The sequence below is a fragment of the Vigna unguiculata genome, chromosome 2 (assembly GCF_004118075.2).
Source record: "Vigna unguiculata cultivar IT97K-499-35 chromosome 2, ASM411807v1, whole genome shotgun sequence".
In the NCBI taxonomy this organism is placed as follows: domain Eukaryota; kingdom Viridiplantae; phylum Streptophyta; class Magnoliopsida; order Fabales; family Fabaceae; genus Vigna; species Vigna unguiculata.
In genome coordinates this window covers 31,283,863-31,299,868 of record NC_040280.1, presented here as the reverse complement: position 1 = coordinate 31,299,868, position 16,006 = coordinate 31,283,863, and the positions used below count along the sequence as shown (strand labels likewise).

The 16,006-nt window shown below is 34.0% G+C and overlaps 2 protein-coding genes across 3 annotated transcripts; both read left to right on the top strand.

Moving 5' to 3' along the window:
- The first annotated feature begins 2,141 nt into the window (after window positions 1-2,141).
- On the top strand, window positions 2,142-5,767 carry LOC114171130. Of its 2 annotated transcripts, none has more exons than XM_028056342.1 (2): window positions 2,142-2,331; window positions 2,434-5,193. In XM_028056342.1, exon 2 carries the CDS (start codon window positions 2,679-2,681, stop codon window positions 4,935-4,937), a length of 2,259 nt encoding a protein of 752 aa, XP_027912143.1. In that variant the 5' UTR covers window positions 2,142-2,331; window positions 2,434-2,678; the 3' UTR covers window positions 4,938-5,193. The 2 variants fall into 2 exon arrangements, with proteins under 2 accessions (XP_027912143.1, XP_027912149.1); XM_028056348.1 differs by lacking the exon at window positions 2,142-2,331 and adding an exon at window positions 5,359-5,767 and having other exon boundaries at window positions 2,340-4,887.
- A 4,132-nt stretch (window positions 5,768-9,899) lies between these two features.
- Window positions 9,900-13,239, top strand: LOC114171940 (deoxyribodipyrimidine photo-lyase). The gene is made up of 9 exons (XM_028056714.1): window positions 9,900-10,299; window positions 10,767-11,116; window positions 11,195-11,435; window positions 11,576-11,733; window positions 11,811-11,847; window positions 12,080-12,138; window positions 12,317-12,398; window positions 12,478-12,549; window positions 12,782-13,239. Exons 1-9 carry the CDS (start codon window positions 9,982-9,984, stop codon window positions 12,968-12,970), a joined length of 1,506 nt encoding a protein of 501 aa, XP_027912515.1. The 5' UTR covers window positions 9,900-9,981; the 3' UTR covers window positions 12,971-13,239.
- Window positions 13,240-16,006: the final 2,767 nt, after the last annotated feature.

Below are 16,006 nucleotides of genomic sequence, written 5' to 3'. Positions count from 1 at the left end.
CGTCCCGACCACTGAAGCGCGACCCCGGAGGTCTCACCTAGAGACCCCAAGGAATTACACGCTGACACGGACCAACATTCATAAATCAGCCATAAGAGAATATTAAATCATGTTTTTCAATCCCATAACAACCCTTGAAATTTATTCCTCATATGCATCACCTCTCAAGTTCATACCTCTGATCATCACCGTCCCAATGAGTCTGGGGTCTCATTTCATGATAATACCATGTTTCCTTTAGTTCAAATCCATTCATTCATTTCACATGCTAAGTCCCCACCACACTCACCATTCATCATTCATAAATCATGTCACGCATATATAGCAACCCATTAGGCGTATATTCATACATCAGTACATGCATCTTATCATAGCAGTCATACCCAAGGCGTATATTCATACATCAGTACATGCATCTTATCATAGCAGTCATACCCAAACAAGTCCAAGCACAAGAGAACAAATATGCAACCCCACATCACGCTGTCTCGCCCAAACCCCTCGCTCAGGCTGAAGGGTCTCGCTCAGGCGAGACGTGCTCGCTCAGGCGAGCCCCCCCCCTCGCCTAGGCGAGAGTACAAAGAAAACAAGGGCATGGCAACACGGGATCTCGCTTAAGCGAGATCCCTCTCGCTTAAGCGAGATCCCTCTCGCTTAAGCGAGATCCCTCTCGCTTGGGCGAGTTGCCTGCTCGCTCAAAAATTGAGCGAGCCGCCCGGGCGACTTTTCGCGCAAAAAACTTAGGCGAGCTCCCTGTTTCATCTCGCCTAGGCGAGATGGACTCGCTTGGGCGAGATTAACAGGTCTCGCCACTGTTCTTCGCTGAACCGCCATGTTTTCCGGCCAAACAACACATGCAAGCTGTTTTCACACATCACAACAACAGATCCAACCATGAAATCAACAACCAACGCAGAAACAGTTCTAAAAAGACTCGAAACTAGAACCCTAGCTTCCCGTACCTGGAAAAGCTTAGCGAAGACCTCTACTACGTGGCCACGAGCTCGGCAGCTCCAAGGATGCGCTACAGGGATGGAGTAGGGAATAGCTTCGAGCTAGCTTGAAGATGGCGCAACCTAACCCTAGCAGAGCTTTTCGTGAGAGGGAGAAAGGGTTGACGGCTGGTTTTCTGAAAGTGTGAGTGTGAGATGGGATTAGGGCAATACTAAGGGTCTATATACATTGGGCCAACCCTTAGGCCCACTTACAAGAGCAGCCCACAAATTCTAGGACAGAAAGGAAATGGGGCCTTATAGCATTCATGAGATTGACGCTGGTTTATGCTAAGTTAATTCTAATATATATTTTCATAGTTTTCTACAAATTGGTGCCGACGATGACATTATATAGTATCGAACTCGTAATTGATGAAAATAATATTAAAAATACAATTTAATTATTTATATATCTTATAAGTGTTATACTATCCATATACAAAAAATATTTTTAAAATAGAATGATAAAAATCAATTGAATGATCATATAAAACATTTTTTTTATTAAATGACCGTGCGAAAAGATTTTATATTACAGATGCCTTCTTATTAAATTTAAAAGAACCACTGCAAATCATAAACGAAATCTTATTATATGCTGATATATAAATAATTTATTTCGTATTAATTATCTTAAAATCCCATCTAAAATAATTCAGAATTAAGTGATGCTACGTATTCATCATAAAGTAACCATATATTTGTATTCTCCATTTTTGTTAACAAATGCGAATAAAGACTATAAAATATGAAGACTAAAAAGCCCCTTTTTCTTTGTCAAAATTAAACCATAGAATAAATGCTAATAAAATACAGGCAACAGACCCACAACAAGGGCCCGGAAAGCAAAAGGGAAAATGATAAATAAATATTTGTCCATACTTTATTATGAGTAAATCTAAATACTTTTATAGTGATTAAGAATATTAATTAAAATTAGTCTTATATTTATTTTTGTATAATAAAAAGATATCTTTTTCAAAATTATCTCTTATATAACATAAACTTATTTTTAAATAATAATATTAAATAAACATTTACTAATACAATGTAGGAAATTGAAATTTATATAATTTGAATTTGAGTGCAGAGAAATAATAAAGAGAGCAAAACTATAGAACGTGAAACAGATGTGGAAACTCAAAACTAAAGCCTCGTCCAGGGCGCGTGCTTTCCACTTGCCAGTGAGTGGGAATTGGGCTGCGACAGCCATCATCACGTAATGGTTTTGTTCGTGGGATAGTAACAGGTGTTATTCCAGCGTTACCTCGTTGTAGCAGTTCCCATCAACATTCCTGAAGAATGTCCCCCACTCGCAGATGGTTTCCGCGTGAAGGTGACGGAATTTGTTCTTGTTCTCTCTTTCAGCCTCATATGCCTTACTATTTCTGGCTCTCTTCTTTCTCCCTCAACAAATTAAATCTCTCAAATTTTGCAGAATAACAAGACACATCTTTCAAACAACAAACTCCATTTCCCCCTAACGGAGATGGCCGCTTAGTTCCATGGCAACCCACCGGAAATTCAAATTCCGGCCGCTGCTACCACCTGCTTTTCCCGACTGAATGCACAGAACTTGATGCCTTTGAACATGTAATAAAATAAAACCGTTCATCCTCGCTAAAGGAAACTACAGTTTTCATTTCCTATTGAAAATCATCACTTTTCAATTTCCCACTTGCGATGGCGAGTACCACACCCTCCGCCGACTCAGCTTCAGCCGATGAACTCACTGCAAAATCTGCGCACAAGCGCTACGAAGGGTTGATGACGGTTCGAACCAAAGCTATGAAGGGCAAAGGGGCATGGTATTGGGCGCACCTGGAACCCATGCTGCTGAACAACACCGAAACAGGGCTCCCCAAAGCCGTCAAACTCAGGTGCTCCCTGTGCGACGCCGTTTTCTCTGCTTCCAATCCCTCTCGCACGGCCTCCGAGCATCTAAAGCGCGGAACGTGCCCCAATTTCAATTCCGCCGCCAAACCAATCTCCTCCATATCCCCCTCCGCCGCCGCTGCCACCGTGGCCGTCTCTCCACCACCTTCCCCGACCAACCACAACCACCGCAAGAGAACCTCCGCATCCGGCCCCGCTTCATCCTACGAAGTGTCGCCGCTGGCCGTAGTGGATCCGTTGCGATTCTTCGGAGAGCTGACGTACGCGCTGCCGCAGCAACCGCATTTGATGTTGTCCGGAGGGAAGGAGGATTTGGGCGCCTTAGCTTTGTTGGAAGACAGTGTGAAGAAGCTAAAGAGTCCCAAAACTTCACCTGGTCCAACTCTCAGCAAAGCTCAAGTCGATAGCGCATTTGACTGTCTCGCTGATTGGGTCTACGAATCCTGTGGTTCTGTCTCTTTCTCCTCTCTGGAGCACCCCAAGTTCAGAGCGTTTCTTAATCAGGTTGGGTTACCCTCGGTGTCTGTCAGAGAGTTCACTGGAAGTAGATTGAACGCCAAGTTTGAAGAAGCTAAAGCAGATTCAGAAGCGCGAATCAGAGACGCTTTGTTCTTTCAAGTAGCCTCGGATGGGTGGAAACGGAAGGGGAAGAAGTACTGCGAAGAAAAGCTGGTTAACATGACCGTTAATCTTCCCAATGGGACCAGTTTGCACAGAAGGACATTGTTTGTTGGCGGTTCTGCTCCTCCCAGTTACGCGGAAGAAGTTATTTGGGAGACAGTTACCGGCATTTGTGAGAATGTCGGGCAACAATGTGTTGGCGTTGTTGCAGACAAGTTTAAGAAGACGGCATTGAGAAACTTGGAGAATCGAAACCCTGGGATGGTTAACCTTTCTTGTCAGTACCAAGGGTTCAACAGTTTGATCAAGGACTTCAACAAGGAGCTATCGCTGTTTAGCACCGTAACTCAGAATTGTGTCAAGCTCGCGACTTTCGTTAACTACGAAACTGGAGTGAGGAACAGTTTTCACAAGTACCAACAGCAGGAGTACGGACATGCGTGGTTGCTCCGAATGCCGTTGCCCTCGCGCGAGTCCGAGTCTTTTGACACTGTGTATGCAATGATGGAGGACTTGTTGAATTCAGTTGGGGCGTTACAGCTGGTGCTTTTGGACGAGTCATTGAAAATGGCGTCCGTAGAAGACCCGAATGCGAGGGAAGTCGGGGACATGATTGGAGATGTGGGGTTTTGGAATGAGTTGGAAGCGGTTCATTCGTTGGTTAAGTTGGTGAAGGAGATGGCTCAGGAGATTGAGACAGAGAGGCCTCTTGTAGGGCAATGCCTTCCGATATGGGGTGAGTTAAGGGCACGAGTGAAGGACTGGAGTTCCAAATCCCAGGTTGCGGAAGGAGCGGTGGAGAAAATTATTGAAAAACGGTTCATGAAAAACTACCACCCTGCTTGGGCCGCAGCTTACATTCTTGACCCTGTGTATTTGGTGAGGGACACGAGTGGGAAGTACCTTCCACCGTTTAAGTACTTGACACCGGAACAAGAGAAAGACGTGGATAAACTCATAACAAGACTCGTTTCAAGGGACGAGGCTCATATTGTTCTAATGGAGCTCATGAAATGGAGAACGCAGGGGCTTGACCCGGTTTACGCTCGTGCTGTGCAGATGAAGGAGAGGGATCCTGTTACTGGGAAAATGAAGATTGTGAATCCCCAAAGCAGTAGACTTGTGTGGGAAACTCATCTCACAGAGTTTAAGTCTCTGGGAAGAGTTGCGGTTAGGTTGATTTTCCTTCACGCAACTTCCCTTGGCTTCAAATGCAATTGGTCTTCCTGGAGATGGGTGTGTGCACAAGGACACTCCAGAGAAGCACTGGATAGGGTTCACAAGTTGATTTTTACTGCAGCTCATTCCAAATTGGAAAGAAAAGATTTTTCAGGTGATGAACAGAAGAATGCAGAGCTGTTCAGCATGGCAAATGGTGAGGACGATGTGTTAAACGAGGTTTTTGCGGACACTTCCTCAGCGTGACAATTCTTTTAGGAATTTTAATTTTAAGGATTCATTCAATTCTTTCCACTCGTATGATTTATCTTCAAGTCGTTAAACATCCTGGAAACTGAGAAAGGATATGTATTTTCTTTGTTCCTAAAGCTACAGAAGAAAGTGCATGACCAGCACTTATTTGTAAATGCCAGAAGAGTGTTGTAGAAAATGTATGTTGCAATGTTCCTGTAGTAATTTTGAGAATTAATAATATAATCGTAGACGGGGAAACTTTTTTTTTTGTCAGTTTTCCTATAATCTAAGATCGAATCTATGCTCAAACTTTATCAGCAATTTGGAATTATTGTTAACTTCAGCTGCAGTTTTTTCTCCTATAATATGTGTAACGTTTGGCACGAGAAATTGTCTTAATGGAATGTGACATTAGATATTGTTTCTGTTGCAGAGAATCTTGAATGGCACATGACATGACGATGCATTCGTAAAAAACCGAGTTGTTACTCTGCTTTCATGACTCCCAAATTGGTGAATCCTTTCCACTCCAAAGTCCAAAGTCGTTCAGCTTTCTTCCTAAAGTCAAACTGGTGCATTAATGATCCCGAAGTCTTGTTCAACTTACGTCAAACACGCAACTTTACAAATGGCCATTGCTTTCAAGTTCAGTCAGGGTGTTGATTCTTAATAAACTCTTTCGATTGTTTTGTCAGCAGAATATAAACAACGCCCTACCCCATGGGCTTTGTTTGTTAGCCAACACGAACATGGACGTAAACTCATGGGGTCCCAATTCTTTTTCTCTTTTCGCTGGCAATTGTAGAACTCTAATCCTTAGTTCAAGCTTCTCTCATAAAATGTTTTTCAGCTCTTAAAATAAACTTTGTATAGGTACAGAACAATTCTAAAAACACACAAGGAAAGAAATTTAATTTGCTTCGGCACTTCAAGATCTACATTCACAAATACTTAACCAGAAGTATTATTATCCAAGTGTAATTTTTCGGATAAAAATTACAAACTTTTTTACAATTTGTAATTTTTATGGACTAAAACTTCAAACAATTCATAGTGCAACTTTCTAATAACAAACGACTATACAAGTTTTCATACACCCAAGACACCTATTGAGTTGTAGTGATAACTTTAAAATCAACTCTTTATTTTTATAGTATTTTTCTGTTATTTTCTTCTTTATATTATTCGATGTGAAACTTCGATGAATATCCACTTGAGAACAATCTATTATTATCACGTTAAATTGATGTAGTGGAGAATGATACTGTGATAGCATTGGCCATGAAATTATTGGTTGTTTATAGAAGTTACTGGACCATAGACAACCTAGAAACCTAGGAGGTCTCATTCTGAGCCTTGTGAGTTGAAATTTTAAATGTCTTTATGGGTGAGGGCCAGAGACAGTTGGAATGGGTTGAGAATGAAAATAGGATTCCTAAGTTGAGTGCGGGTGAAGTGTGAAATCAATAACATAATCCAAAACATGGATAAATACAAAATATATAATAAAGTTTTGTTGAAGAAAAAAAAGATTGGGTAACTTGTGTTTTAAACATTGTTGTGATGTGTGATGCAGAGAGAAAAAGAGAGGAGGCAGAGGAAAGGAAGGGTGTCGGCATGAAGTAACACAGAAAATGCTTGAGAGAGCGATTCTTCAACAACGAATCTCAACCGACTTCTTTCTTTTTTCAAACCTTTTCCCCATTTCAGAAGGGGTTGTTGGAACGAAATTATTAACATTGATTTTATTTGCAAAAAGTTCAATGTCTTAATTTGCTTCGGGGAACATGGTGTTGAAGCGCCACAACAAAGTTGCTTGTAAGTTTGTAACAGTATATTGCACATCAAAAAAGGGAAGGTCGTACTCATATGATCAAATCCTGACGTCAACAATACAATTACAATTTTTCATTTTCTTCCTTTCTTTTTTCTTCATCACTTTTAATTTTTTACTCTCTTTTCTCTTTGAATAATAATTTAAATTAAATATATTTTTAGTTCCAACTTTTAAGACAATTTTTTTTAAAAAATTTTGATATAATTTAGTTTTTAAATTTTAAAAATAAATAGATATAGTTGTTTTAATATAATTGTGTTAAATTTTGTTAATGTGTCAAATGACATTTCAAATCAACTTTAAGGTGTCAAGTATATCTAATAAGTTTCATATCACTTATATGTTGATGTCGTAGTTGAAATACTTATTCTTTTCATCTTACATACATCTGTTAAGGATAAAATCATAATAAATCTTTACCTTTTAAGATGAACAATACTTCAAAACATAATCATTATTCCGGACGAACTAATAAAAAAATATTAAGACATACTAATTTTAATTTTTAGAATCATTCTAATGTTCATTATCTTTTTTGTTTTTGAAATTCTTTTGTCTTATTATTCCAATCCACCCGCTCTCTAAGATATGTGACAGTTTAAATAAAAATGTAACAGTTTGAACATTTAACGTGAAAGAGTGACCTAAACTAGATTTGAATGGACTCTAACTTTTATTCTTTTCAAATATAATTCAATGCCTTTGCATGAAATAAAAATAATAATTAAATACCTAATTTTATTTCTTGTTCAGATTAGTTTTTATTTAAAAAACCTATTTTCTTCTGTAGTATATGCAGTTTATTCAATTAGATCTAAGATCGAAATAAATTCACTTGCATTTTTTCACATTAGTAACAAGTTATGTACCATTTCTTTCAATCATAATTTATTATCTTCTTGTAAATTCTGTTGTGGATTTATTTTTAGGTACATGTGTTTGACATGTATCGTGTCTGATATTTTACCAAAATTTATCAATGAAATATTTAATTTATAAAGTTATAGTATAATATAATAAAATATTTGAATAGTGACAAATTTTAGTGAAAAAATAATTAGTCACTATATAATGACCAAATTGAGAACTAAAATAATTCAAAAAGATTATAATTGATATATAAATTGATAATTAAAATAGTTTCAATTACGAATTGATTTTTAAATTGGTCACTAATATTAGTTACAAAGTTTTGATTACCAAAATAATTAATCACTAATTAAAAAATTTAAATTCACACATTAATAATAATATATTTATTTATTTGTAAAAATTATTATACACTTCTCAATATTCATATATCACAATCTATCACGTATCATATCTTATTAATTTAAAAATAAACATATCAGTATATCGGATACGTATCGTATCTAATAGACGTATCATATTTCTGCATCATATTATCCAACTAACTATACCTATTTACACTATTTATATTTTTTCAGTTTAAAAAATGCTCAATTGATAGTGTGGTTATTAGCTCACATGTGGCAATTATGCTGCCATTGATGATGGATATGGGGACCCTGGGACCTCTCGTTTTTGTTAGAGTATTTAAGTCGGCAAAACCTCTCCACTCATGCCAGATATGGAAAGTTTCTAATTCTCTTTCATAATTTAAAATAAATATTTTGTTAAAATATACTGATTGTTTAAAGATGGTTTATACTTCTAAAATGATTACGTATTGTAACATCATTGATTATTGTACGAAATTCATTTTAAATTTATTTATAAATACACTTTAATTAATTAGTATGGTGAAAAAACCAAGAGAATATTAAAATTAAAGAGAGTACCATGTTTTTCAAGTATCGAAAGAAATACATGAAAAAAAACCCCTGTATGTTTATGAGAAAGTGATATAGCAATCAATAATCTATAATAAATTTATTTTTATAACATTTTGCAACCATTTTCAATATATACAATTTATTATTAATTTTATCCTTATCAAGATAAGAATTTGTTGTTTATGATATATAATAATTATCTCAAATGATATGTAATTACAATATTATAAAAATTAAAAAAAATCTTTCATAATAATTTTTATTTTAATAATTAGTATAATCATTAATTTTTTATTATATATATATATATATTATTTATTATTGCCGTAAAAAACATGTACAGTATTAATAAAGACAATTATCCCATTCTATATATATTTTTCCAGTTTCTTTTTAGAATATAAGAGCACTGTTATTGTAGATTTTAAAGATCCCGTTGTCTTACGTAATTTAATTTTTAAGTATGATAGCATAAAAAAAACCATTTTTAAATATTTATAATTCTTTTACGAGGATCTATCCTAATGTTATATATCTTTATTTTGTAAGATGATTTAAAATCCGATCTCAAATTTAGAATATCAACCTATTGTAATTATTTGTGTTTGGATGATACGAGAGTAATTCAAGATTGATTTTTTTTTTTTCTTTTCATATCAACTTTCCGCTAAAACCATACTTAATATTCGATAATTTTTTCTAATTTACCAATGTGTTTCAATTAATCTTTTATTTAAAAATAAAAGTTCAATTAGTAAAAAATACACCCATAATCTTTTACAAATCCTCTATTGAATATTAGTAATATTAAATGAAAATAGATTTATAACTTAAAAGCATAAAATATATAGCAAAAATACATTATGATAAAATTTTAAATTATTGAAAGCAGAGTGAAGAATGATGAGAGTTAGTTGGGTCTTGTAATTAGTGATATAAGTGAGAGACAGAAATGATAGCTAATGGCTCACTCACCAACCAAAAACTCATTCACTCACTTTCTCCGTATCTATCTGTCTCTATGTCTGTGTATATGCTTGTGGGTTAACGCAAAAGAGAAAGAAATACAATGATTAATGTATGAAGACAACAAACTCTTTATATACAACAATCTTCTTCTGCTCCAAAACCTAATCATGTGACCCATTTTTTTGTTATTTTTTTCTCCACCGTTAATTGTTGTTGGATTTACTTGGGTTGGGCCTTGAAGATTGACCTACCCTGTTTTAGGGCTGTTTTCGTATAGATTGGTGAGGTCCATCTTTGATGTGGGCCTATGTGCAATGATAAACAAAATAATAATAAATAGTATTGTACACGTGCCAAAGAGAGAGTGGAACCACGTACGTTGGTTTGAAACCACACATGGAACTGTTGAATTTCCCTCCAAGACTTGTGGAGTAGAGGCGCTTGGTTGAACACGATGGCTTCCAAATTAGCGTCGCCGATGACGGTTCAGGCAGGTCGGATTCGGACCCTGAAAACCAGTTCGTCTGGAGAAGCGGGTTCGGGTCCCGTTGTGTACTGGATGTTCAGGGATCAACGGGTGAGAGACAACTGGGCTCTGATCCACGCCGTTGCTGAGGCCAACAAAGCCAACGTTCCCGTTGCCGTTGTTTTCAATTTATTCCACAGTTTTCTCGACGCCAAATCCCGTCATCTAGGGTTCATGCTCAGGGGCTTGCGCCAATTGGGCCACCGTATGCAGAATACTCTTCAAATTCCATTTTTCTTGTTCCAGGTAACTTGCACAGTTATTAAAGTTTCGCTTTTTGTTTGGATAGTTTTTTAAATAATATTTAGGTCTCCATCAACTTTTCAACTCTCAAATGAAACTTAAGTAAGAATTAGTTTATTTATAAATTTTCCTTCTGTAGAAGATGTTTAACTGCATTCCATTTGAAATAATCATGCACGAGTTTGGTAGAGTCACCGTAGAGGACAAAACATTTCCTCCGAGTCATTGTATATGAAAACTCGAATTCAAGATAACTTCTTAAGCTAAACTAGTCTGGCATTTGATCAACAAAATCAGTGGCGGTCTCCTCTGTTGAAGCTAATTTATGGAAACATTTTTTCTTAATTTCTTCAAAAGCTGATATTAATTTGTACTCGAACTAATTCGTTTTACCTCTTGTATGAGACCGTTAACTAAACAAGGTCTTAGCTCTACTAAGATGTTGTTTATACTTTCAAACTCTAATGTAGGGAGAGGCGGAAGAGACCGTGCCAACGTTTCTTAGAGAATGTGGAGCTTCACTTTTGGTAACGGATTTCTCACCATTGCGGGAAATTCGAAGGTGTAAAGAAGAGATTTGCAAGAGGGTAAGCGATTCAGTTACGGTGCATGAAGTGGACGCTCACAACGTTGTGCCACTTTGGGTTGCCTCTGATAAATTGGAGTACAGTGCTAAGACAATCAGGACAAAGATAAACAAAAGGCTTTCTGAGTATCTCATCGATTTCCCTGAGATCGAAGATAATCTACCAACTAGGATGTGGGTCCTTCCCGAGAATCATTCCATTGATTGGGATGATCTCATTGCTGATGTGTTAAGGTTAGTGTTGTTTGCACTTAAGTAAATTATGTGGATATGATGACCCTGCCTTGATGATTGTTTTTGTCAAATTACTAGGAGAGGAGCTGAGGTTCCTGAAGTTGATTGGTGTGAGCCGGGGGAAATTGCGGCAAGGGATGTGCTGATGGGAAGTGAAAATGGATTCTTGACTAAAAGGTTGAAAGGTTACTCTGTAGATCGCAACAACCCGTGCAACCCCAATGCACTTTCTGGTTTATCTCCCTATTTGCATTTTGGACAGATATCGGCTCAGCGATGTGCTTTTGAAGCACGTAAGCTGCGAAATTCACATCCTCAAGTTTGTTTACTTGCCCTGCACTTGATTCTTTCTGTTTCTCGATGTTCTTTTCTTCCCCAAAATTGTGATAATAGACAAACATTGAAACATCTTATACTAATGTTTAGTATAATTTCCTGTTTTTAACTTGTGGTTTAAAGGCCATTGATACTTTCTTGGAGGAGTTGATTGTGCGGAGGGAGCTTGCTGATAACTATTGCTTCTACGAGCCCCACTATGATTCAATAAAAGGAGCATGGGGTTGGGCTCGGAACACCTTAACCGAACATGCCACTGATAAGCGTGAACATGTTTACACGTGAGTCACTTTGGTTTGTTTCCAACTCTATTGTTTTTGTTTACTTGCAAGTTCAAATAGTTTTCGGATTTTTTCAGGAGGGAACAATTGGAGAAGGCACAAACTGCTGATCCTGTAAGCCAATGTTTCATGGATAATAATTATATTCTCAACTGAAGAAACCTGAAACCTGAAACCTTCGAAGATTCTCGTACTTTTTTCCACATAATAATTTACTATCTCCCTACTAATTTTCTCAGTGCCTCAATTAATATTTGATGCGTTGTTACGCTTCAGCTCTTTCTAAATCTTTGCTTTTTTTATTGTCATTTGCCTTAAATAAGTATTGTTTTCTCGCAAACATCAGCTCTGGAATGCTTCTCAGCTGGAGATGGTTCACAAGGGGAAAATGCACGGATTTATGCGGTACGTAGCTTCTTGATGAATTCTTGTCTCTTGTTTGTTTCCTTTCGAAGTATCTTATGTTGCACATTCTCATTCTAAGCTTATTATACATGTTGTCATGAAAAGAAGAGAATCCATCAACTTTAGCTTCCAAGAGGAGCCTTATTTTGTTTCCTCAATTATAAAATCTCATGTACAGAATGTATTGGGCAAAGAAGATACTTGAGTGGACACGAGGACCTGAAGAAGCCCTTGAGATATCTCTATATTTAAATGACAAGGTAACGTGCATAGTTTTGGTCAGCGTATGTGTGATTTCATGAAATGAAGCTTATTACACTATTTTTTGACTGACTGCAGTATGAATTAGATGGGCGAGATCCAAATGGTTATGTTGGCTGTATGTGGTCAATATGCGGGGTTCATGATCAGGTTCGATTGTGTCATTCTCATTCGTTACATTTTAATTTCAATGTCGAGGAAGAGTGGTTTTCGTAAATTGTGTTTTTGTTCAGCAGAATTGATTTGATCTTTTTTATATTCACGAAAATTGAATGAACTGAGAGCTGGGTGTTTCCTTGATCATATTAAAAAGTAGCAGAATTGTTAAATTTTGTTCCAAAGCTCCGAGTTTTGGCATTTACATTGTTATGATGCATTTCAGGGGTGGAAGGAGCGGCCCATTTTTGGGAAAATTCGTTACATGAACTATGCAGGCTGCAAAAGAAAATTTGATGTCGATAAATACATTGCTTATGTCAATAAATTAGTTCGTGATCTTAAAAAGAGAAAGGCTGAAAACTTGCTGTCTCAGAGGGAAAAAGTTCTTCGCAGTTGTGTTCCAGAAGATTGAAGAAGCAAACTAGGCATATCATATTATCATGTGTTTAGCCACTAATATTTGCACTGTGATCTTTAAGATACTTTTATAGCATTACTATTGGCTTACGTAGGGAAATTAGGATTACATATTTTCTCGTTTTATTTTTAGTTCAATTCTTCGGTAATTCATCTCATGTTTTTGTTGAAGTTAGCAAAGGGTCACGCTTGAAGAAAATCTAGCTCAGTAAACTATCAGAAGTTCAATTTTATAAACAATCTTGATATGTTTTGTGTTTTCAATGTGAACTTTGAATTCCAAAATAGTTTATATGGGAAGAAAAAGAATAATCCCTTAATTTTGTTTTGTAAGTATTATCTTTTTTACATCAGTAGCTTTTTAAAGTAATTAAGTTACTTGAGTAGTTTTTAAAGTAATGAGAATTCATTTTTTTAGTCCCTTTTACCATTTCAATCTTTTGCTTTGTGAAGTTAATTTGAAAAATATTTTAAAATTATAACAGATATGTAGGGATGGTAAAAATATCCGTGCCCATGGATATTTGCGGATAAAATTCGCGATGGATAGTTACTACTCGCGGGTATTTATTACCCGCGAGTAGCGGGTATTTTAATACCTGCTTATAAACGGGTCGGGTACGGGTATCATACTATCTGTACCCGCGGGTACCCGTTACTCGCAAAAAAATTAAAATTAAAATTTAATTTATATTTTATTAAGTTAAATTTAATTAAAATTAGAAGTAACAGTATATTTTATTATGTCAAATTTAATTATAATTATAATTATAATTATAATTATAATTATAATTATAATTATAATTATAATTATAATTATAATTTAATTTAATTTATATTTTATTTTTATAATTTGATATTAAAAAATTTATAAAATACATATTTTTTTAAATATTTGCAGGTATCGGGTATCCACGGGTACCCGCGGGTTTTAAAAATATCCGAGAGTATTTTTTAAACGGATACCTGACAGGTAAATGGGCGAGTAACGGATGGATTTTTTTTAGCGGGTCGGGTACGTGTATCATACTATCCGTGCCCGACCCGACCCGTTGCCATCCCTACATATACGTAACATTATGTCTAATATGTTGGGATATATATATATATATATATATATATATATATATATATATTTCATTCTATGTTGTTATTGTTTTTTCTTTAATTATGTTTAAAATTTTAAAATTGTTAATATTATAATAATATAATAATACAATAATAGAAAAGTAATAAAGATAAATTATTCCATTTAACATAATCACTACAAAAATCATTATTCTACAGTATAGAATTTTCTTTTTCTTACTCTTTCATATAAATTTCTAATCTGTATTGTTATTTTAATATATCTTTTTCATTCAAAGTATAAATTACACGTCAAATAAAATAGGATTTAAATTAATATAAACATAAATTTTATTCTTCTACATATTATATATTCGACCAAAGAGAGGATTAATTACAAAATATTTTTAAAATATTGTCTTTATAGCTTTTTAATTATAACATACAGTAATAACTCCATTAGATTTTAAGAACTTGAACACACTCATTCTGCTTTTTAGCTAGTTATTATAATTATGATTTGATTGTTATAATACATTATGGACTATTATTATTATTTCTGACAAAAACCAGGTGTGTCGTGTTTTTTATTCGCATTTTTTAATTCTCATAGAAATTTGGGTACATTGTGTTTATTTGTATTTTTTAATTTTTAAAAATTTAAGTTAAAATTAATGAAAAATACATAATTAACTTTTATAAAAATTGTTAAATATAAAATTAAAAAATAAAATATGTATACAATTTTTTTAAATAATTATTAAAGACAAACGAGAGTTTTAAAATAATAATTAAAAATAAATTATTTATAAAATAATAAATTTTTAAAATAGTAATTAAAAATTAAACTAAAATAACATGTTGAAAAAAAAGTATTATTATAGATTATGTTAACGTTATAATATAATTCACTACATATTACATATTATTATAGATTGTGTGAAGCGTTATAACATAATTCATTACTACTCTAGTTAATGCAATTAACAACATTATTTTTAGGAGAATGTTAATCGGTGACTTAAGAGAATTGGTTAAGGATAATTAATTTATATTGGTTCTTTTATTTTTATATTAAAAGTTGAAATAATTAAATATATTAATTAAGATAGTATAAATGTATATAACAAATTTTATAAAGACAAAAATACTCTTTTAAAGTTTTTGACAATAATCTACTGATACAGAAGAATGATTTTAAAATTTTTAAGGTCTCTACTAAAACATTTTATTTTTGTTTCTTTTTTATAAATTTTTTAATTATTTAACACTATTTTTTATGGTTGTAATGTTAATTTAAACTTCTTTATATTTAATTATGTTTAATTTTTAACAATATTAAAACATATTTTATTATTTAATTATTTTTTAAATTTTTATTGATGAACATTAAATAAAATATAAAACACACATGTATAATAATTATGGACATTTTTGTCTTTTAAATAAAATAAAATTATATTAATGGTAATTAAGTTAGATTTTTAATTTAATATTACACTTATTTATATATTTTTCATAAAATTTAATATATATTAATTATCTTAACCGGTACTCTTAGAACACCGATAAACAGTACCCTTATCTAATTAATCTACACATTTTGCGATGCTTGACGTAAAAGTGCATTTTTGTCAGTAGGACAAAATAATGGCTACTTAAAGATCTGGTATTTCGACACGGAGAATGCAGTAGTATTTTGTGCAGCAAAAAATAAACATATCCTCCGATAATAAACAAAAAATGTTGTAACAATTTCATGACTTATTATATTACGTATTACTATATATTCACTTATATTAATGGTCGGAAGTATTCATTGTTATTCTTTCACAACAGCGACAATATAATTTAACCCAATACTTAAACTTTCCATCGTTAAAACGATCCAGTGAGTTGGAAGTATTTATTATTTATCACAAAGTGGTCTTTAACTAGTTTCTTTCTAGTCTAAATCAGTCTA